A 23,504-nucleotide genomic window follows, 5' to 3' on the forward strand; every position below is an offset into this window, starting at 1 on the left:
TGGTGGTCACATCTTAAGAGTGATGAAACTGGAGTAAGCAGTGTTTTGGGTTTGGTTTGATTTTCCAAATCCAGTTTTAAGTTTTTCCCTTTGGTAGTAATTACTTGTTCCTAATAGCAGGGCCTTCAGCAGTAGGATGGTTATCATATAGTTACACAATAGGTAAATTAGGAAACTCAGACATAGCCAAAAGTAGGAAAGGAAGAGGTCAGAAAGCGGGGTAGTTGACCTATTCTGGGCAGTTCTAGGGACTGCACACATGAAATGGTGCTGCTCCAGTTCACTGTCTTGTTTCAGCCTGTCTGCCAAACTCAAATTGTTTCATTGCCATATCTGAGCACATCTTTGGAGCTAAAATGGTGTGATTCGGATGAGATATTGCTTAAGACGCTGAGCCCTGCTAGGTGTTTGGTGTGTGATTCCCGTTGCTCTGGCCAGGCAGTCATGGGATTATTCTTCACCATTTCCTTTTTTCTAGGTGTACGTGGTTGGGAATGAACCTTTAACAGTTTTGATGGATTCCCTGCTTCCAGTCCTGGGAGTGCTTTTTCTTCTCTACTGTTTTACTAAGCAGAGTGTGTCTCACATAAGGTAAACAATCAAGGGACCCTTATTTGTTTATAAATTGTGACGTCTTTTTTGCATGTTGTTTTTGTTCTTATTTTGAATTTATATTTGCCACTTTGAAATTATCATTTCCTTTAAAAGTCAGGAAAACACTGAGATCTTCCTATTTTGCTCATCTAGAAGAGAACAAGAATTTTGCAGATCACAGGGCATTGGATACAGTTTTTAGAATGACTTTCCTCAGCCTCTGTCCTAAATCTCAAAGACAAAATCTCTGTTTACATGTGTAAACATGCCACTTTTCGATCAGTGAGAAATACTGCAATTACATGTCTAGGAAGAAGGAAATAGGGGATGGATCATAATGACCTTGTGGGGAGTTAGAAAACACATTTGGGAAATCTAGATCTGAATGTGGCACTTTGTAATTTAGCCTGGGATTTGGTGTTGGTGATGCAGTGTGCTGTTTAGATAGAAGGGATTTGTTAGTCATCCAGAAAATACTCCTTTGTCGTAGAATTTAAGTAGGATTCATTTTGTATCAGCTCTATTTTCACAGTAATTTATGTTGTTTCTTCCTCCAGGTAAGAGTTATCTTATCTCAAGTCCTATAGAATTATGATTTTTGGTGTTTGGAGATCCTCACATGTAATCCAATATGCAATAATAGTACCTTCTTCACAGAGTTATTGTGAAGACTAAATATGCATTAATGTGTTTAGTACAGTCCCCGGCAAATAGTAAGCTCAATAAATGGTAGCTATCATTATCACCATTGCTAAGTGGTGAAGGAAAACACCATCTTTTGTACTATTCAAAGCTTACATAGTTCCCCTGGCTCTTCAGCTTGAGTCAGCACATCCTTGTATCCCACAGCTGCAATGGCAACGACAAGAGAGAATGCATTGGAAGAGGGAGGCTGTACATCTGTGAACTTGGTTTCAAGGGACAGTCCACAAAATAACTCTTGTTTTTGTTTTTTTTTGAGACGGAGTCTCTCTCTGTTGCCCAGACTGGGGTGCAGTGGTGCGAGCTCGGCTCACTGCAACCTCCGCCTCCTGAGTTCAGGCGATTCTCCTGCCTCAGCCTCCTGGGTAGCTGGGCTTATAGGCACCTTCCACCATGCCCGGCTAATTTTTGTAGTTTTAGTAGAGACAGTGTTTCACCGTGTGGCCAGGCTGGTCTCGAACTCCTGACCTCAGGTGATCCACCCCCCCCCCCCCCTCAGCCTCACAAAATGCTGGAATTATAGGCGTGAGCCACCGCACCTGGCCTCTTGTTTTTGTTTTAAAACTCAAGTCCTCACAGCACTGTCATGTCCTCATCAGAGACTGACAAGGAACATGTGAATGATGATTTAGTTCCTCTTCTAGTTGATTGGCACAGATGAAAGGGGTTGAGGAATCAGCAATATTTTGTTGGTATGCTGTTTCTTGGTCTCCAGCTGTTGGTCTTGCTGAGCGTAGATGATTTTTATCCGTGTATACTTTCTTTGACAGTGCCTGATGCAAAGGCAGTAGTACACTTGGAATTACCAAAAAAAAAAAAAAAAAAAAAAATCACGTGGGGCTCATGTGGCAAATCAGGGTTGCTGCCAGAACCAAGGATTAGTCAGTCACTCATTGAATTTCAGGATATTTGCATTCTGAAATTCACAAGAAGCATACTTTCCACTCCTGCATTTCAGTAGTACTAGGAGATTGTGCCAGCATTTAAAATGCAGTGGAACCTGACAGCCTTTCTTTCTTTTTTTATGTTAGCTTGTTAGATGCATGGAGTAAGATGACAAGCTCATTCATAACTGCTTTTTCTGCCAGGTCACTTTGCCAAGAAATCTTATTATGGATTCTGGGGAAGCTGGAAAGGAAGAAGGCAATTGCCAGCCTGAAAGGATTTGCAGGGTTGGACAAAGCTGTGCCCTCTCTCCATTCTCTGTGTCAGTTTAGAGCTGCCACTCAAGGTGGCATTATGATTACCATCAAAGAGGCCATTAGGTGAGTCCACCCATCCGTTACTGTTCTCTTCAGATTTAGTTCCGCCCAAAAGGCCATTCAGTGATTCAACCACTAAGGGGCGCTGATAGAAAAGAAACCAGAAACTCAAGTGGCTCAGGTGCCTGCTATTTATATTCTCTAAATGAAACGTGAGCCTTAAATAATCCTCCAGGTTTTTTCCTAAGATGCCTGCTAATAGTTGGTGCAATTTACTGGAGCCTCACAGCTCTGCATCACAACAAGCCCACTTACTCCACCATCTTTGCCAGTTAATCAGAGTAAAGGGCAGACACATGTTCACCCTTAACACCATAATAATCCAATTATCTTTCTGACTCTCAAAATGGTATATGTGTGTGTTTATAGTCAGACTTATTCCTGAGGGAAATTGTCCAATAGCTATCTTTTATGGTAATTTTATGATGGAAATTTGTTTCTCATAGGGATTGATTAGAAAGTGCTTAATAAATATTAGTGGAATGGATCATTTATTTCTCCAACATCTCACAATTGCATATTTTAAATTATTTCCACTTTCTGGATGATCTAATGTTATTACCTCAGAACGTAAATTCCTGTTGGTCATAGTCCATGTAATGTTCATGGGTGGCTGCTATCCTGTTTGGATTTCACATCACATTCAAAGTGCTGCTGTTTGTTGAAGTGTTGAAATATAATTATATATTCATGGTTAATTTGGTAAAGTTTTAAAACACCCCTTCAGTTTGATGGACTTGAGGAAAATAGAAAAACACATAGATTGCAAACAGAATTATCAGTACAAATGCAAGCTGCTATTCTGCCCAGCAACAGTTATTAAGAAGATGTTTTTGGCCAGGCACGGTGGCTCACACCTGTAATCCCAGCACTTTAGGAGGCTGAGGCGGGTGGATCACCTGAGGTTAGGAGTTTGAGACCAGCCTGGCCAACATGGTGAAACCCCATCTCTATTAAAAATACAAAAATTAGCCAGGCATGGTAGTGCATGCCTGTAGGCCTAGCTACTTGTGAGGCTGAGGCAAAAGAATTGCTTGAATCAGGAGGTGGAAGTTACAGTGAGCTGGGATCGTACCACTGCACTCCAGCCTGGGCAACAGGGCGAGACCATCTCAAAAAAAAAAAAAAAAAAAGAAGGACCAGGCGTGGTGGCTCACACCTGTAATCCCAGCATTTTGGGAGGCCGAGGTGGGTAGATCACTTGAGGTCAGGAGTTCAAGACCAGCCTGGCCAACATGGTGAAACCCATCTCTACTAAAAATACAAAAATTAGCCGGTTGTGGTGGCTGGCGCCTGTAGTCACAGCTACTCAGGAGGCTGAGGCAGGACTGTCACTCGAACCCAGGAGATGAAGGTTGCAGTAAGCCAAGATTGTGCCACTGCACTCCAGCCTAGGTGACAGAGTGAGACTCTTGTCTCAAAAAAAAAAAAAGAAGTTTATTTAAAGAAACTCTATAAGAGCAGCTTGGATTTTATGATCTTTAGATCCAGAGTTTTTACTTTTCTGGAATTAAATATAATTGTTTGGAATTTACTCTTTATCGTTGAATTTTAAAGCGTGACTAAAGTAGTGCTTCTTAAGATAATTGTCATGTGTTTTTGTTTTGTTTTGTTTTGTTTTTTGGTGCTGAGTGTTGCTCTGTCGCTCAGACTGGAGTGCAATGGCATGATCTTGGCTCACTGCAACCTCTGCCTCCTGGGTTCAAGCAATTCTCTTGTCTCAGCCTGCCAAGTAGCTGGGACTACAGGCGCGCGCCACCATGCCAGGCTAACGTCGTGTTGTTTTAGGAGTATTTGAATACAGTACTTCATTTTCACAATCAAAATGGCTCACAGAAGCTTAGAAGTGACGTTTATCCATTTTGGCTTTTCCTTTAACATAGAATGTTGTGGAGAAAACATGACTGATTTGAAGGACTCTGGAAGATTCTGGGATAATACAGGAAATATCCTAAGCTAAATATGTAGGTTATTCATTCTATTAGAGAAATATGAAGTCCGTGTTCTTAGTGAACTGGCACATTGAGACATACTGCCTGATGAGATGGGCTGCCAAATTAATAATTGTACTTTTCAATGAGATGAAGAAACATCTATCTTTTTTTTCTCAATTTAGTCTGAAAAAATTTTATGTCATTGTTCACTGAAATAACACATATTCTTTGTACAATACAAAAAACACATAAAGAGGAAAACAAAAGTCAACTAGTATCTTATTTTCTGTTCACATTATTTTAGTGTTTTGCTTTTTAGTGCATCTTCAATGCCTTTGTATTTGTTTATATGATAATATGGTATAATAATACAGTATCTTGAGCTGGGTATGGTGGTTCATACTGGTAATCCCAGCACTTTGGAAGGCCAAGGTGTGAGGATTGCTTGAGGCCAGGAGTTCAAGGCCAGCCTGGGCAACATAGCGAGACTCCATTTCTTAAAAAAGGCCAGGCGCAGTGGCTCATGCCTGTAATCCCAGCATTTTGGGAGGCTGAGACAGGCGGATCACCTGAGGTCAAGAGTTTGAGACCAGCCTGACCAACATGGAGAAACCCCGTCTCTACTAAAAATACAAAATTAGCCGGGCGTGGTGGCATGGTGGTGCATGCCTGTATTCCCGGCTACTTGGGAGGCTGAGGCAGGAGAATCGCTTGAACCTGGGAGGCAGAGGTTGCGGTGGGCCGAGATTGCGCCATTGCACTCCAGTCTGGGCAACAAGAGTGGAACTGTGTCTCAAAAAAAAAAAAAAATAAAATTGGGGCTGGGTGCAGTGGCTCACGCCTGTAATCACAGCACTTTGGAAGAGGCTGAGGTGGGCGGATCACGAGGTCAGGAGTTTGAGACCAGCCTGGCCAACATGGTGAAACCCTGTCTCTACTAAAAATACAAAAATTAGCCAGGCGTGGTGGCGGGCACCTGTAATCCCAGCTACTCAGGAGGCTGAGGCAGGAGAATCACTTGAACCCAGGAGGTGGAGGTTGCAGTGAGCCGAGATTGCGCCATTGCACTCCAGCCTAGGTGACGAGCGAAACTCCATCTCAAAAAAAAAAAAAAAATTAAAAAAATAGTAAGTACACACACAGGTGTATATATATGTATACATAGTATCTTTGTCTCTTGTCAGAAGAATTAAAAACTAAAAGCCATAGTACCTCATGAGAAAGTACAAAAATTTCTTGCCCAGCCTGGGCAATGTGGCAAAACCCGGTTTCTACAAAAAAATACAAAAATTAGTTGGTCGTGATGGTGCCCCTCTGTAGTCCCAGCTACTTAGGAGGCTGAAGTGGGAGGATTGCCTCAGACTGGGAGGTTGAGGCTGCAGTGAGCCATGATTGCACCACTGCACTCCAGCCTAGGCAATGAGTGAGACCCTGTCTCAAAAATTAAAAAAGAACAAAACAAAAAATGGCTGAGCACAATGGCTCACCTGTAATGCCAGCACTTTGGGAGGCCGAGGTGGGCAGATCACGAGGTCAGAAGTTCGAGACCAGCCTGGCCAACATAGTGAAACCCTGTCTCTACTAAAAATACAAAAAATTAGCTGGGCATGGTGGTGGGCGCCTGTAATCCCAGCTACTCAGGAGGCTGAGGCAGGAGAATCGCTTGAACCCAGGAGGCGGAGGTTGCAGTGAGCCAAGATCGCACCATTGCATTCCAGCCTGGGCAACAAGAGCGAGATTCTATCTCAAATAAATAAATAAATAAATAATTATAGAAATTTTCGCAGTAATCATAGCACTGATTTAGCCAGATTTTATAACTCGGTAATCATGTTCAACCTACTCATTTTTCTGAACCTTTATGCATTTTCTTATCTCGGCTAATTGGTTCCTTTCAGTTGAGACTGCATGTCCTCCCATGATGATCACATCTTTTTCTGCTGCCCATAACCCTTCAGTGGCTCATCAGAAAAAAGTCAAAGTTCCTTTGAATGACATCCAAGGCCTTCTGTGATCTAGCCTTACTTTGCAGCCTTCTCTTTCTTTGTTTTTCCTCAGGACCCAGAATATCTGCATATGACTTATACTTTAATTCCTCCTTGCTTTTGCAGAAGTAATAGTAATTCTCCAACATCCATCTTTTTTTTTTTTGTAGAAATGAGATCTTGCCATGTTGTCTATGTTACTTGAGTTCAGTGGCTATTCATAGTTGTGACTATAATGTACTACAACCTCAAACTCCTGGGCTCAAGCAGTCTCCCTGCCTCAGCCTCCTAGTGCACTACAGGTGTGCACCATTGTGCCCAGCTAATATCCATCTTCATGACCATGCAGGACATAACCGCCTAGTTTCTTTTTTTTTTTTTTTTTTTGAGACAGAATTTCACTCTTGTTACCCAGGCTGGAGTGCAATGGCACAATCTCGGCTCACTGCACCCTCCGCCTCCTGGGTTCAAGCGATTCTCCTGCCTTAGCCTCCCAAGTAGCTGGGATTATAGGCATGAGCCACTATGCCCAGCTAATTTTTGTATTTTTTAGTAGAGACGGGTTTTCACCATGTTGGCCAGGCTGGTCTCAAACTCCTGACCTCAGGTGATCCACCCGCCTCGGCCTCCCAAAGTGCTGGGATTACAGGTGTGAGCCACCTCACCCAGACCTTGATTTTTTTTTTTTTTTTTTTTTGTATTTTTAGTAGAGATAGGGCTTCATTGTGTTAGCCAGGATGGTTTTTGTCTCCTGACCTCATTATCCTCCCGCCTTGGCCTCCCAAAGTGCTGCGATTACAGGCGCGAGCCACCGCGCCTGGCCCATAACAGCCTAGTTTCTGATAATCAATACTTTTTTCAGAATGGAGAAATAATAAAGTAAGTTAAATAAATTTAGGGGATCTTTTTAATGGTTAACTGTTTGGACATAACATGTTACTTTAGAAGATTGTTATGGGGTTTAAAATTATGTGTATCTCTGGTGACACTGCCAAGATAAATTTTACCCTGCATTGCAGTGATGAAGATGAAGATGAAGCCCTGTACCAGAAGGTATCCTCTGAACAGGGCCGGGTGGAGCATCTCGGGGACTTGCTGTCCCACTGCCAGGAATGCGGTTTGGCAGGAGACTTCTTCATCTTCTGTTTGAAAGTAAGAACTACCTGTAGTTCCTGGTCAGTGTTGTTCCAGGGGAGTTCCAGGAAACCCTTAGAATTTTCAAAGCATTTATAATTTTAGGTCCTAAAATGTAGGCCCTAATTTAAGGAAAATGGTCAGAGGACATAAAGGAATTTATTTTTTAGTAGCCTTTGGATTGGTAAAAAGAAGAAACTTCTCTTCACTAGTACTCATGTTATCTACTACTTCTCCAAGTAATCGGCACTGACAGTTTAGAGATGAACAAAGCAAAACCCTCGATCCATGAAAGAGTTAATCTTTGCTCTGTGTTGACAGTAAGAACTCTTTTGAAGTTAATAGCAGGTTTTACAGCTATAGAGTAATCCCTTATCCTTTCTGACTGTTGTTTTGTCAGGTATTTGCAAAGGAGATTTAGCAATTCTGCCTCCTTCATTTCATTTTGCAGGCACTTGAAGCCTTTTCCGGGTTTGTTTCTTAGTGCCAGTGGTTGTGCTTTGCTTGCTTTTCTTCTGTTCTCTGAGAGTAACTTGTACCCCATAATGTTACTCCTTGTTGCACTGTATGACATCATAAGCCAGTGACCTCCAGCTCTGCTTTCTCAACTTGTTCCCCTAAATAAAGTGTCTACTCTAAAAGAACTCTAAGAGAGTTTAAGGTTTCTGTGGGTATGGGAGAATTCAAGGAGGGAATCAGGGCTAACATTTCGAGAACTTGAAATAGGGGACACCACTTTTTGATGCTTTCTTACCTCCCATGTTCACACCCATCCCCGTGCCCAGCAATACTCTTTCTAAATCACGTTCCAAGGGGATGTGCTTTTAATTGTATACTTAAAAAAAGGTGGCTCACGCCTGTAATCCCAGCACTTTGGGAGGCCGAGCCAGGTGGATCACCTGAGCTCAGGCATTTGAGACCAGCCTGGGCAACATGGCGAAACCCCGTCTCTACCAAAAATACAAAAAAAAATCAGCCTGGCATGGTGGCTTGTGCCTGTAGTCCCAGCTACTTGGGAGGCTAAGGTGAGAGGATCACTTGAGCCCAGGAGGCAGAGGTTTCAGTGAGCCAAAAAGGGTAGGTGAATAGCCTACAAAACCCACAGTAATACATGATTTCTTAGAAGTTAGTTCCAAGTATCTTAGAGGAAAAGAGCTGTAGTGCTGGAGGCATCTCATGGTCTCCAAAAGGGGTTTGAGAATGTGAGGTGATCTGAGGTCTCAGTTCAAGGAAGGCTACTAGTAGAAATCATAAAAATACCCACAAAGCAGAAAGCTTGTCAAACCATTTCTTTGTGTGTGTGTGTTTTATTATGAGATTTTAGATTTTTATATACATGGTATCATACTGTACATATTATTCTGCAACTTAGATTTTTCACTCAGTAGTGTTTTTGAGATCTATCTATATTGATACCCATATAAATCTAATTCATTTATTTTAACTGCTGTGATACAATAAATACATCATAATTTTTTCTTATTGCTGGACATTTAGCTTGTCTCCAAGTTTTGGCTATTATAAATAATGTTGCAACAAACACAGACTATTTATTTAAACATGCAGTTGAAACAGAGTTTTCTACATATGTTTGAGAAGGCCTTAGTTGTACTGGCTTTATCTTCACTTTTTCTTTCCTGCCATGCTTGTAGGAGTTGACTCATGTGGCCTCGGAAAATGAAACAGAGTTAAAAACTGAGCCCTTCTCCAGCAAGAGCCTCTTGGAATTAGAGCAACATCAGACTCTTCTTGTGGAAGGCCAAGAGCGGAAGCTGCTTGTCCTGCAGCTGATGGCTGTTCTGTGCGAGAGAATGTCTGAGCAGATATTCACAAACATCACTCAGGTCAGTAGTTGCCACATTCTGGACCCCAGCCTTTTTTTCTTTCCAAAAAATAAAGTTTAAAAATGTTGCTGAGAGTGTGATTTGATGACACCTGGATCATGAGGTGTTTCCTGGAATGCTGGTTAAATATGGAAACTACACAGCCCACACCAGGCCACTGAATCCAAAACATTCCAGTGTCCTGAGACTCCACACGTTTAACAAGCTCCCGAGGTGATTCTCATGCAAGTAAAATTTTGTCTTAAATGTTTATATGTTATGTTATAGTAATTTTCAACTTTGGGTGCAAAAAAAGTTATCTGGGATCTTTTTCAATATATTGATAGCCAGCCCACGTTTAGAGATTCTGATTCAGCATGTCTGCATTAGAGCCCGGGCATCTTCGTCCTACTCAAGCTCCATGGATGATCTAAGGTGTATCAAAACTTGAAAATGATTATACACTCAACTTGAAGAAATCACTAATAATAATGAGATCACCTTGAATTTCATTATGGGTCCTCTAACTCACAGCTTATCTCCACAACATTCTCTTAAGTTTTAAGATGTTTTTAAAAATGCTTTTAGAGGAGTGTCACTATGCGAGTCAGTGCCTGAATTGTATTGGCTCAGACATTATTTTTCCCACCTTTAAAAAAGATAGGAAATAAAAGTAATAAAGCAAAGGCAGTACAGTTGCCAGATTTTACCACTTAACCAGAATTAGTTGTAGCTTGGTTGGTCAATAGGCAGTTGTAAGATGGCATGATTGTCACGCTTAAATCTGATTCTCCAGCTCTTTGTATGGTCGTCATTGTCATCTGCCTTCGGGTGTTGCTAAGCAGCATTTCACTATAGCTCCTGCTGAGAAAATTTGCAGCTGCCTGTCAGCTCTGACTTACTGTGCCTGTTTAATGAGAATTATGCTCATGATTTCTTTCCTGGCCTCTTATTCTTTCAGTTCACTGACCCCGTGTTACTCAGTAGGGTGATTTGTTTCTCCTGTGTTTATATCCATTCTCTGGAGACTTTTTCATCCAGACCTTAAGTTTTTGTCTCAGGATGCTAGTTGGAAGGGGAAATGGTCTAAAAATTGATATGACTTGAGCTTTTGCACTTAGCTCCCTTTACTCCTAATTAAGGAACCATGGTGTCAGGCTGGTAGAAAAATGATTTGTCCCATTAAATTATCCTTCAGCTAAGGTTAAAATGTATCAGGGCAAAAAGAACCACAAGGAAATATTAAATTGCATTTGGTAATGTCACTGCTCGTGATAATATTGGTATATTGTTTTGTTTTATTATTATTTTTTGAGATGGAGTCTGTCTCTGTCGCCCAGGCTGGAGTGCAGTGGCGCAGTCTCGGCTCACTGCAACCTCCACCTCCTGGGTTCAAGCAATTCTCCTGCCTCGGCCTCCCAAGGAGCTGGGATTACAGGTGTGCACCATTGTGCCCAACTAATTTTTGTATTTTTAGTAGAGATGGGGTTTTACCATGTTGGCCAGGCTGATCTTGAACTCTTGACCTCAGGTGATCCACCCACCTTGGCCTCCCGTAGTGCTGGGATTACAGGCGTGAGCTACCGTGCCCAGCCATTATTGGTATATTATTTTGAAACACACACATATAGATAAAGAAAATAAGTTAATGTAATTTTGTGAATATTATTAGGAATCAAGATTTTTAGCATAAAAAAGAGGTATAAAGTAAAGAACCAGAGTAAAGACCCTATAATTTATTTTATTTTATTTTAAGAGACAGAGTCTCACTATGTTGCCCAGGCTGGACATGAATTCCTGGGCTCAAGTGATTCTCCCACCTCAGCCTCCCAAGTAGCTGAGACAACAGGTGCACACCACCGTGCCCAGCTTAAAACCCTGTAATATTGAATTTCAGTTGGAAATATTAGTATGAACTCACAATTTATTTTTCTCTTTTTAAAAAATAGATATTTCCAGCTCAGTCCATTGTCAATCCCAAGAACAATGACAACCCAGTGGCAGTAAGCATTCTTAGTGACAATTTATAGTTTCTTTTTTTTTTTTTTGAGACTGAATGTGACTCTGTCGGCCCAGGCTGGAGTGCAGTGGTGCGATCTCGGCTCACTGCAACCTCCACCTCCCGGGTTCAAGTGATTCTCCTGCCTCAGCCTCCCAAGTAGCTGGGATTACAGGCACATGCCACCACGCCTGGCTAATTTTTGTATTTTTAGTAGAGACGGGGTTTCGCCATGTTGGCCAGGTTGGTCTTGAACTCCTGACCTCAAGCAATCCACCTGTCTCGGCCCAAAGTGCTGGGATTACAGGCATGAGCCACTGGGCCCAGCCCAATTTATAGTTTCTAAATACCATTTTCTACTAAAAGAATTCTAAGCTCTATATGGAATAAGGTTGATTCGAAGTCTGAGGCAGGCAGGAATCATACATTTATAAGCCTCAAGGCATCTTGTTGTGCTTAAATACAAGGAAGCGACCTGAGATGAATGGGATCATATCTGTAGGACACTGGAGCCAACTTGAAGGGACTCCCATTGCCATAGATAGGACAATTAGATCATTAAAAGGAATAATGCCTGCAATGGTTGAAGTACATCAAAGATATAAAAATCTGAGTCAAAGAAAAAAACCCTCATAGGACATCTTTGGGATTGCCAGGGCATCAACTCATTATTTTGTACCTTGTTAAGTAAAGGGAAAGAATAAAGCATTTGTCTTGTGTTTCCTGTAAGAATTGTATGTCAGGGTAACCAAATGGTATATGAAGGAAAATCTTTCTTTATAGGAGAATCATAGCTAAAAATTCAAAAAGAAAACTAGAAAATTACATCTTGGCAGGGTGCTATGGCTCACGCCTGTAATCTTAGCACTTTGGGAGTCTGAAGCAGGAGGATTGCCTGAGCCCACGAGTTCGAGACCAGCCTGGGCAACATGGCAAAACCTCACCTCTACTGAAAATACAAAAACTAGACCGGGTGCAGTGGCTCACGCCTGGAATCCCAGCACTTTGGGAGGCTGAGGTGGGCAGATCACTTGAGGCCAGGAGTTTGAGACCAGCCTGGCCAACATGGTGAAATCCCATCTCTACTAAACATACAAAAAATTAGCCAGGCATTGTGGCACGTGCCTATAATCCCAACTACTGGGAGGCTGAAGCAGGAGAATTGTGTGAACTTGGGAGGCAGAGGTTGCAGTGAGCCGAGATCGCACCACTGCACTGCGCTTCAGGCTGGGTGACAAGAGCAAAACTCCGTCTCAAAAAACAAAAAACATTTAAACAACAGGGAAGTTCATAATGTAAAAAATAGGGACTTCTGGTGAAAGACAGTGTACTGAACACGTTTATCTGCTCCCTCTGGAAGCCACAGGGACCAACAGAGCAGGAGAGAAGAGACCTAAAAGGTAATAGCTTACCAGGTGTGGTGGCTCACGCCTGTAATCCCAGCACTTTGGGAGGCCGAGGTGAGCAGAGCATTTGAGCCCAGGTGTTCGAGACCAGCCTGATCAACATAGCAAGACCCCATCTCTCAAAAAAAAAAAAATTAGCAGGGTGTGATGGCAAGCGCCTGTAATCCCAGCTATTCGGAAGGCTGAGGCATGAAAAACACTTGAACCCGGGAGGCGGAGGTTGCAGTAAGCCAAGATTGCGCCACTGCACTCCAGCCTGAGTGACAGAGTGAGACTCAAAAAAAAAAAAAAAGGGTAATAACAAATGTTGCAAAGTTCAGTGGCGAGATCATAGCTCACTGCAGCCTTCCACCCACTGGGTTCAAGCAATCCTCCCACCTTAGCCTCTCAAATAGCTGGGACTACAGGCATGCACCACCATGCCCAGCTAATTGTTTTTTTGTTTTTGTTTTTGTTTTTGTTTTTTTTGTAGAGATGGGGTCTCACTGTATTGCCCAGGCCAGTCTGGGCCCTAGTAGCTGATCTAGCAACTTGAGAAACTGGAAATCTAGATGTCTGCATGTGGAGAAGCCAAGAAGCACACTACTATACCTCAATAAAATTATTAATTTTTTTTTTTTTTTTTTTTGAGACAGAGTCTCACTCTGTCGCCCAGGCTGGAGTGCAGCAGCGCAATCTCGGCTTACTGCAACCTCTGCCTCCCGGGTTCAAGCGATTCTTGTGCCTCAGCCTCCCGAGTAGTTAGGATTATAGGCACCTGACACCATGCCTGGCTAATTTTTGTATTTTTAGTAGAGATGGGGTTTCACCATGTTGGCCAGGCTGGTCTCAAACTCCTGACCTCAGGTGATCCACCCACCTTGGCCTCCCAAAGTGCTGGGATTAGAGATGTAAGCCACTGTGCCCAGCCTAAATTTTTTTTTGAAAAGAAAAATAAGAAAAAAAGGAGCAGGCTCCTTTTTACTGCAGAACCCTGGACGGACAGGAAGCACCAGATAAGCTCTAAAAATGGAGTTGAATTTAGAGCTTAAAACAGTTTGAAAGGCTGTATAGGATTCAATAAATCCCTTCATTCCTTCCTTCTCTTTGTACAACCACCTCCACTTCCCAGCGAAAGACTGGAGGTTTACTCTTGAGAGATGTTGAGCCCAAGGGACTCTGAACTGGGTGGGGGAGGATAACTGAAAAATAGGAGGTATAAGTTGAAGTCTGCATCCTCAACAATGAGGCCTCCACCCCTTCCACTCAGGTGTCAGAGTCTTGGCAGCAGGTTTAGATACCCCCATAGGACTACTGTGAGGATTAAATGTGTTAATACCTGTAACGTGTTCAGAATTGTGCTTGGTAAATAGTGAATGTTTAATATTATTATTATTTTTGAGACAGAGTTTCGCTCTTGTTGCCCAGGCTGGAGTGCAATGGCTTACCGCAACCTCTGCCTCCCTGGTTCAAGCGATTTTCCTGCCTCAGCCTCCAGAGTAGCTGGGATTACAGGTGCCTGCAACCACGCCCGGCTAATTTTTGTATTTTTAGTAGAGACGGGGTTTCTCCATGCTGGTCAGGCTGGTCTCAAACTCCCGACCTCAGGTGATCTGCCTGCCTTGGCCTCCCAAAGTGCTGGGATTACAGGCATGAGCCACCGCGCCTGGACTTAATGTTATTAACAAACTAAACAGTTTATTATTAAACCAAGCTAAAAGTGGTTGCTTCTGTAGAGCCTGAATCATATGGGAAGAAATGATGTAGGGCACTGCTATTTTTCACTATAAGCTTTCAGGAATATTTGGCTTTTAAAATTATGTACATTTATAAGAAGTTTTAAGTAAAAAGTAAAGGTCTGTCCCCACTCTCCACAACATATATAAATTTTAGAACAGGCTTCAGTCACACGCCTATTCTTGTGGCTGGAAGCCCCACCAAAATCACAGGAAATGTATAGTAGGGGGAGGAGCTGCTGTCCAAATGGGTAGGGGATTTTGGGGTTAACACAAAGAATGTTTGGCGGAAAGCCTACTTCATAGATGGCAATGATTGTTGGCTATCTCTTTACAGTTAACAGTTCCCTGGGTTTTTTTTTTTAAACATACATACAAACATAGAAAGTGTCTATTTTAGTAATAGGATCATACTACTTGTTTTGATATCTACACACACACACACACACACACACACATATAGATAGTGGAGGATGGGCGCAGTGGCTCATGCTTGTTATCCCAGCACTTTGGGAGGCTACTCGGGAGGCTGAGGCAGGAGAATTGCTTGAACCCGGGAGGTGGAGGTCACAGTGAGCCAAGATCACCCCACCGCACTCCAACCTGGGCGACAGAGCTAAACTCTGTCTCAAAAAAAAAAAAAAGTGGAGAGGAATTTAGAAAAGGTTGGAAGGCTAAATAGTCCTAGTTGAGTAATTTAGGAATGCTTTATATATTTTTTGTTGTTGTTAGAGACAGGGTCTCACTCTTTGTTGCCCAGGCTGGAGTGCAGTGGCTAAATCACAGCTCACTGCAAACTTGAACTCCTTGGCTCATGCAATCCTCCCACCTCAGCTTCCTGGGTAGCCAGGACTACAGATGTGTGCCACTGTGCCTGGCTAATTTTTTAATTTTTTGTAGAGACAGGGTCTCACTTTGTTGCCAGGCTAGTCTTGAACTCCTGGCCTAAAGTGATCTCCTGCCTTGGCCTCCCAAAGTATTAGGTTACAGGCATTAGCCACTGTGCCCAGCTAAGGAGTGCTTTAGAAAACTCCCTGGAGGCAACATAGTTGGCCCAAGATAGTAGAAACAGTTTCTACCTAGTTTCTCTAGAAAGCGCTAGTGTCCTTATCTTCTAGTATGAATAAAATCTTAGGGATGGAGGAGGTGGTGAAAACTGCCTTAAACAGCATTGTTCATTTCAGTAAGTGGAACTTTTAATAACCTTTCTAGTTTCCTGCGTTGCTTCAGAAGACAAGTGTTAACAAGCCATTCTCCTGACTTTAAGCTTGCAATAAAGATTCTAGCACAGCATGTGATTTGTCCAGAGAATTAAACATGCAAGCTTGCATGTTATTTGGAGGCTTATTATGACCTTCTCAGCCTTTCCATTTCTAAAATGATTTCTCTCTTTTGAGTCATTAATCCTAAGTATGCATGTGTGTGTGCATGCACGTGTATTTGTGTGCTGTCATTTATTCAAAGGTGTTTTTACTTAAGGTGATTAATCCAAATGCATTGAAAATGATGCTGACCAAATTAATTCTATTTAAAGCTTAGTTGTTAGCCAAATGCTATATAAAATCTTGTCTAGGAACAGTCTTAATCCTTTCAAATATTTAATACTTCAAAAAAGACTCTAGATCAGGGGTCTCCAACCCCCAGGCCACGGACTGGTACTGTTCTGTGGCCTGTTAGGAACCAGGCCGCATAACTGGAGGTGAGCAGCGCCCAAGTGAGCTTTACCACCTGAGCGCCGCCTCCTGTCAGATCAGCAGCAGCATTAGATTCTCATAGGAGCACGAACCCTGTTGTGAACCGTGCATGCAAGGGATCTAGGTTGCGCAGTCCTTATGAGAATCTGACTAACACCTGATGATCTGAGGTGGAACAGTTTCATCCTGAAACCATTCCCCGCCCCTCTCCCCCTCCCGCCCCTGCCAACCCCAGTGTGTGGAAAAATTGTCTTCCATGAAACCGGTGCCTGGTGCCAAAAGGGTTGGGGATCACTACTGTCAATCATTTGCACAGATGGCTCGAAGACACTGACTTCTAGATGAAACTGAACACTACCCCTCCATTCTTTACTTACTAGAATTAGACTGTCAAAATGTCGGGAGTGAGTCGGGCAGGAATCCCTGAGGAGGAAACCTCCTTTTGAGAAGCAGATCCAGGACCCTCTGACATAGTCAGAAAGTAACAGGTCATTTTTTATAAAGAGTTTTTTTTTAGAGCAGTTTTAGATTCACAACAAAATTGAACAGAAGAGACAGAGATTTCCCTTACACTCCCTGCACTCACACAACATAGCCTCCTCCATTGTCACCATCTCCCACCAGAGTGATGCATTTTTTGCAGCTGATCAGTCTACATTGACACATCACCACCCAACGTCCATAGTTTACACTAGGGCTCACTCTTGGTGTTGTACAGCCTATGGATTTGGACAAATTTGCAATGCCCTGTATCTACCATGATGGTATCATACAGAATAGTTTCACCACCCTAAAAATCCTCTATGCTCCACCTGTTCTGTTCTCCCTCTCTCCTCACCCCGGCAACCCTTGATCTTTTTACTGTCTCCATAGTTTTGCCTTTTCCAAAATGTAATATGGTTGAAATCCTACAGCATGTGGCCTTTTCAGCTTGGCTTCTTTCCCTTAGTAATATGCATTCGAGTTTCCTCCATGTCTTTTCATAGCTTGATTGCCCATTTTTTGGTGCTGTTTTTCCATTGTTTGGATGTATCACAGTTTATTGATGCATTCACCTACTGAAGGACATCTTGGTTACTTCCAAGTTTTAACAATTATGACTAGAGCTGCTATAAACAACCATGTGCAGGTTTTTGTGTGGACATAAGTTTTCAACTCATTTGGATAAATATCAAGGCAAGCAATGGCTAGATTGTATGGTGAAAGTATGTTTAGTTTTGTAAGAAACTGCCAAACTGTCTGCCTAAGTGGCTGTACCATTTTGCATTCCCAGCAGCAATGAATGAATGAGAGCTCCTGTTGATCTCCATCCTCACCAGCATTCCTGGTGAAATCAGTTCTCTGGATTTTGGCCATTCTATTAGGTGTGTAACAGTATATCACCAGTGCTTTCATTTCCAGTTCTCCAGTGACATAGGATGTGGAGCATCTTTTCATATGCTTTTTTGCCATCTGTATATTTTCTTTGGTGAGATGTCGGTTCAGGACTTTTGCTCATTTTTAATTGGGCTCTTTTCTTTTCAAGATAGGATCTCTCTCTGTCACACAGGCTGGAGTGCAGTGACACCATCATGGCTTACTGCAGCCTTGACCTCCTGGGCTCAAGCAGTCCTCCCACCTCAGTATCCTGAGTAGCTGGGACTATAGGCACTTGCCACTATGCCTGGCCAATTTTTTTTTTTTTTTGAGATAGGGTCTCACTCCGTTGCCCAGGCTGGAGTGTAGTGGTGCTATCTCAGCTCACTGCAACCTCCACTTCCTGGTTCAAGCGATTCTTCCACCTCAGCCTCCCAGGTAGCTGAGACCACAGGTGTGCCACCATGCCCAGATAATTTTTTGGTAGAGACAGGGTTCACCATGTTGGCCAGGCTGGTCTCGACTCCTAACCTCAAGTGATCTACCCACCTCGGCCTCCCAAAGTGCTGGGATTACAGGCGTGAGCCACCGTGCTCAACCCAGGTTTTCTTATTATTGAGCTTTAAGAGTTCTCTGTAAATTTTGGAAAACAGTCTCTTGTCAGACTGTTTTGGATGAATATTTTCTCCCAGTCTGTGGCTTCTCTTTGTATTCTCTTGACAGTGTCTTTCGCAGAGCAGGAATTTTTAACTTCAGTAAAGTCCAGCTTATCATTACTTTCTTTCACGGATTGTGCCTTTGGTGTTGTATCTGAAAAGTCATCACCATACCCAAGATCATCTAGATTTTTCATGTTATCTTCGAGGAGTCTATAATTTTGTATTTTGCATTGCAGTCCGTGATCCATTTTGAGTTAATTTACAAGTCATTTTGCTTTTTAATTTTCAGGCAAAATTCATGAAAAGTTAAGGAAGTTGGAGTAGCATATTAAAACATTTGGAAAAGTATGAATAGGCTTTCTCATTTATTAAGTGTATGGCCTTAAACAAACAACCTTTTAAAGTCTCAGATTCTTCATTTCACAATGAGGATAATAGTACTGACCTCATAGAGTTGATATGAGAACTAAATGAGATTGTACATGTGAAACACTTGGGAGCTTCCCGCTTGCTGAACATGTGGAGATGCTGGGAGTGGGGCTAGCCCAGAGAGGGCATGGAAGCTACACCCCCACCCGCTTGTCCTATCCATCTGTCTGTTCATCTGTGTCCTTTGTAATAACCTTTATAATAAACCGGTAAATGTTTAAAAAAAAAAAACACTGAACATCACATCTGCATGGTAAGTAGCAGTTGTTCTGGATGGTTCTTGCTATCATGATGTAGATGAAGAAGATGAGGATGTAGACATAAGATGTAAGGAGAATTATGATTTTTTTTTTCATTCCTCATTGATTCTTAATTCCCTTTTTTGGGTAGGTGGTGGACTTTGTGGCAGCAACATTGCAGAGAGCCTGTGCAAGCCTGGCCCATCAGGCAGAGAGCACCGTGGAATCACAGACGCTGAGCATGTCCATGGGGCTGGTGGCTGTCATGCTAGGAGGAGCTGTTCAGGTGAGTTGTAGACATGAGGCAAGCTTGAATGGAGGGAAGGGAGAAGCAAAATACCAGTTGTTTTCCTTCCATATCCTTGTGAGAAATAAGAATGGATATTGTACATAGGAGAACCTGGATAAAGAAGTTAGTTTGTTAATGAGAATTCTCTCCAAAGTAGAGAACAAGAAAGTTGCACCATTTCTACTCTGTCACCTGCATAGACTTCACTATCAGAAGGGCAGGGTCCTTTCTACCTGTTACAATCTTAATTTGGGAACATCTAGCCTGGTGTTTTGCATCTGAGGTGAATACTAGATTTTCTGGCTCTCACTCTCCAAAACTCAGCCCTTGTTTCTGCTACTGTTGTTGGGGAAAGTCCTCAGTAACCTGCTGGTTGCATAGGATCCATCTATTTTGAATGCTCCATTTTAGCACAGGATTCATTCTTCATCCCTTATCAGGTAGCATGTTAAAGCTTTGCTTCCAGCCACTTTTAAGTGTGTATGTCTTTTACATACCTAATTTATAATTTTTAAATTTATTTTTTTAAACACTACATATTGGCCGGGTGCGGTGGCTCACTGAGCCTGTAATCCCAGCACTTTGGGAGGCTGAGTTTGGTGGATCACGTGAGGTCAGGAGTTTGAGACCAGCCTGGTCAACATGGTGAAACCCCGTCTCTACTAAAAATATTTTAAAAAAATTAGCTGGGCATGGTGGCAGGTGCCTGTAATCCCAGCTACTCGGGAGGCTGAGGCAGGAAAATTGCTTGAACCCAGGAGCCGGAGGTTGCAGTGAGCCGAAATCGTGCCATTGCACTCCAGCCTGGGTGACAAGAGCGAAACTCCATCTCAAAAAAAATTAAACAAACAAACAAACAAAACCTACATATTGCATACTTGTGTGCCACACATACTAAGCTAGGGTGCTGGGAATACAGCAGGGGACAGGGCAGACCGTCATGAAACTTGCAGTCCAGTAAGGAAGTCAGACACTAAATGACTGTTCAGAAATGTACTTAGAATTGAATGAAGGGTCTCAAAAGAGAAGTGGCGGGTACCAAGAGCACATAACATCTAACCTAGGCTGGGAAGATTTCCACTGAGGAAGTGTAAGCGTAAGCTAAGATTTGAAGGAAACTCTTCCAAGTAAGGAAAACATCACGTACAAAGGCTTAGAAGCAGCAAAGAGCTTGGTATACTTGAGACACTGATGGAAGGCTGGTGTTAGTGAATTGTAGAGACCAAAGGGAAGAGCATGCCTGCAAGGACAAAAGATAGTCAAGGGCTAGACCATGCATGTGTGTGTGACTGGCTGATTACATACCGAGTTAGGTGAGGAGTCTGCAGGAAAGCAGAATAGGCTTAGTGTGAGTCTTATGAAATCTACCCTGCAGCCAGCCTGCTCATAACCCTTAGCAATGAGTAGGATACCCTCTGGGAATGGATTTTTGAGCTTGAGGATTCAAATCTGATTCTGATTCTCGATGTATTAGAATATACCTTTCACTAGCCTGTCTAAAAGGAAAGGGAATTTTATCTGGGCCTGTTACTAGTGTGAAGGCCGTTTCTTGTAGATTTACTTAGCACTTCTAATTATATATTTTCCATATTGTTTTTAAAAAAAAGCTTTTGGTTCAGTTTCTAGAGCCATAGTATACCCTTGCTGTTAGAACTGTCAAGGTTTGGGAGGCCGAGGTGGGCGGATCAGGAGGTCAGGAGATCGAGACCATCCTGGCTAACACAGTGAAACTCCGTCTCTACTAAAAATACAAAAAAAAGGTGGCGGGTGCCTGTAGTCCCAGCTACTCGGGAGGCTGAGGCAGGAGAATGGCGTGAACCTGGGAGGCGGAGGTTGCAGTGGGCGGAGGTTGCAGTGAGCCGAGATCGCACCACTGCACTCCAGCCTGGGCAACAGAGCGAGACTCCGTCTCAAAAAAAAAAAAAAAAAGTACTATCAAGGAAAGTTTCACTGATGGAATCATTTTTCTTTTTTCTTTTCTTTTTTTTTTTTCAGACAGAGTCTTACTCTGTCACCCAGACTGGAATGCAGTGGCACAATCTCGGCTCACTGCAGCCTCCACCTCCTGGGTTCAAGCAATTCTCCTGCCTCAGCCTCCCAAGTAGCTGGGATTACAGGCATGCACCACCACGCCCAGCTAATTTTTTGTATTTATAGTAGAGACAGGGTTTTGCCATGTTGGCCAGGCTGGTCTCGAACTCCTGACCTCAAGTGATCTACCCGCCTTGGCCTCCCAAAGTGTTAAGATTACAGGCATGAGCCACCACGCTCGGCCGGAATCATTTTTCTTAAGTTGTATTCTTATTGGATTTAGTTGGCCAAATAGATTTTTTTTTTTTGGTTGAATATTGATTTGAATAGTCTTTTTCCACAAGGTGAGAGTGTGCTTTTTTTTTTTTTTTTTTTTTTGGGCTTCTCTTTACTTCACACTTATCATTTCAAACCACATCCCAATGTAAGATAGATCACAAAAATCTCCATTTCCCTTTCTAGAAGCCCATTGTTGGAGGGCTGGCTGTGCACATTAGTTGTATTCTAAGACAGACTCACCTGACTGATATCAAGGTTACACCTTGCAGGCCCCTGCCTTTCTGTGAGCCATCCTGACTCACTGATTACATCCGGCATTCCTCTGACTTTGCAGTTAGTTAAGTGAACATAAGCACGTCACCCCCTATACCTTTGCCCTAGATCTACTACTTTTTTTCTGTTTGAATCATGGATTTGTAAATGGCTTCTATAGTAATGCTGGATTTTCTTTCTTTGTATTAGAAAAAAATGTCATGGTTCTGAATTGTGTTTTCAGTTAATCATTGTCAGGCTAACAATATACTGTTTTTTCCTATTTCTTACTAGGATTCGTCATTTTGGCTTATTAAAAAAGAATCTAACATCATCTGAACATTTTTTGTTTCTAATTTATGTAATCAAAGTGATTATTAGAACATTGTGTCTGGGAAGAGGAGTTAATTTGGAAAAAGCATGTATTTAAGACTGCTGACAACAACAACAAAAACAAAATTAAAAAAAAAAAAAAGGCCGGGCGCAGTGGCTTATGCCTGTAATCCTAGCACTTCGGGAGGCCAAGTCGGGTGGATCACGAGGTCAGGAGTTCAAGACCAGCCTGGCAAACATGGTGAAACCCCATCTCTACTAAAAATACAAAAATCAGCCGGGCTTGGTGGCACGTGCCTATAATCCCAGCTACTTGGGAGGCTGAGGCAGGAGAATCGCTTGAACCCAGGAGGGGGAGGTTGCGGTGAGCGGAGACCACGCCACTGCACTCCAGCCTGGCAACAGAGCAAGACTCCATCTCAAAACAAACAAACAAAAATTTATAATTTAAAAAAAAAAAAGACTGCTGACAAGATAACTGTAATTCCAGGCTCATTTTCTAAATTTCAGAGTTAGTCACCACTAAAAGTATTATACATTGGTTACTCCTCCCTGTCCCCTCAGGAAGCAGTTTCTGCATGATGTTGTATTGTCCATTGGTCTCTAAAGCACGAGGCTGAGCAGACCATTCCAGACCTTCTTTAGGGAAAACCAAAACCATGTTGTTCCAGGGAGGCAGCAGAGCTTCTGGTTAAAAGCTGGGCTCCAAATCTTTAAATCTAGATTCCACTGGGGTGGGGGCCCGTTATTGGGAGAGAAAAGGTGCATCTCTTCTCTAAAGGGGAAGGGGGCTTTAGCTTGGTCTTACTCTACACTGCTTAGGTCATGTTTTTTTGTTTTTTTTTTTTTTTTTGAGATGGAGTTTCTCTCTTGTTGCCCAGGCTGGGGTGCAATGGCACGATCTCGGCTCACCGCAACCTCCGCCCGCTGGGTTCAAGTGATTCTCCTGCCTCAGCCTCCCAAGTAGCTGGGATTACGGTCATGCACCACCACGCCCGGCTCATTTTGTATTTTTTTTTTTTTTTGTAGTAGAAATGGTGTTTCTCCATGTCGGTCAGGCTAGTCCCGAACTCCCGACCTCAGGTGATCTGCCCGCTTCTGCCTCCCAAAGCGCCGGGATTACAGGCGTGAGCCACCGCGCCTGGCCTGCTTAGGTCATGTTTTTGATCAAAGACCATTGCTCAGACTCTTTGGCAGAAAGGTTATCAGGAGCATGGACTGTGTTTTAGGTGCTGTTGACTTACATATTAGAATCATTGCAAACGATTAGAGGCTGGGGTAGAAGTAGTGGTAAGCAAGCTAGAGGTCTATTGCAGAATGGAGGAAGGGGAGAGAGGGACGAGCCGCTGAAATCTGTTGCATGCTGGTGAGGCGAATTGGTTGAGTCAG

General features: G+C 42.8%; 1 protein-coding gene across 3 annotated transcripts in view; it reads left to right on the forward strand.

Annotated features, from left to right (window-relative positions):
- Nucleotides 1–23,504, forward strand: part of TANGO6 (transport and golgi organization 6 homolog) — a 242,515-nt gene that overhangs the window by 56,250 nt on the left and 162,761 nt on the right. For all 3 annotated transcript variants that reach the window (XR_010152398.1, XM_511059.9, XM_016930065.4), the window contains exons 8-12: nucleotides 479–591; nucleotides 2,385–2,561; nucleotides 7,497–7,629; nucleotides 9,264–9,455; nucleotides 19,083–19,217. Coding sequence is in view for 2 of the 3 variants with exons in the window: in XM_511059.9 (XP_511059.2) it covers nucleotides 479–591; nucleotides 2,385–2,561; nucleotides 7,497–7,629; nucleotides 9,264–9,455; nucleotides 19,083–19,217 (750 nt within the window). In the remaining variant the exon portion in view is untranslated. The remainder of the gene's footprint in view (nucleotides 1–478; nucleotides 592–2,384; nucleotides 2,562–7,496; nucleotides 7,630–9,263; nucleotides 9,456–19,082; nucleotides 19,218–23,504) is intronic.

The sequence above is a fragment of the Pan troglodytes genome, chromosome 18 (assembly GCF_028858775.2).
Source record: "Pan troglodytes isolate AG18354 chromosome 18, NHGRI_mPanTro3-v2.0_pri, whole genome shotgun sequence".
In the NCBI taxonomy this organism is placed as follows: domain Eukaryota; kingdom Metazoa; phylum Chordata; class Mammalia; order Primates; family Hominidae; genus Pan; species Pan troglodytes.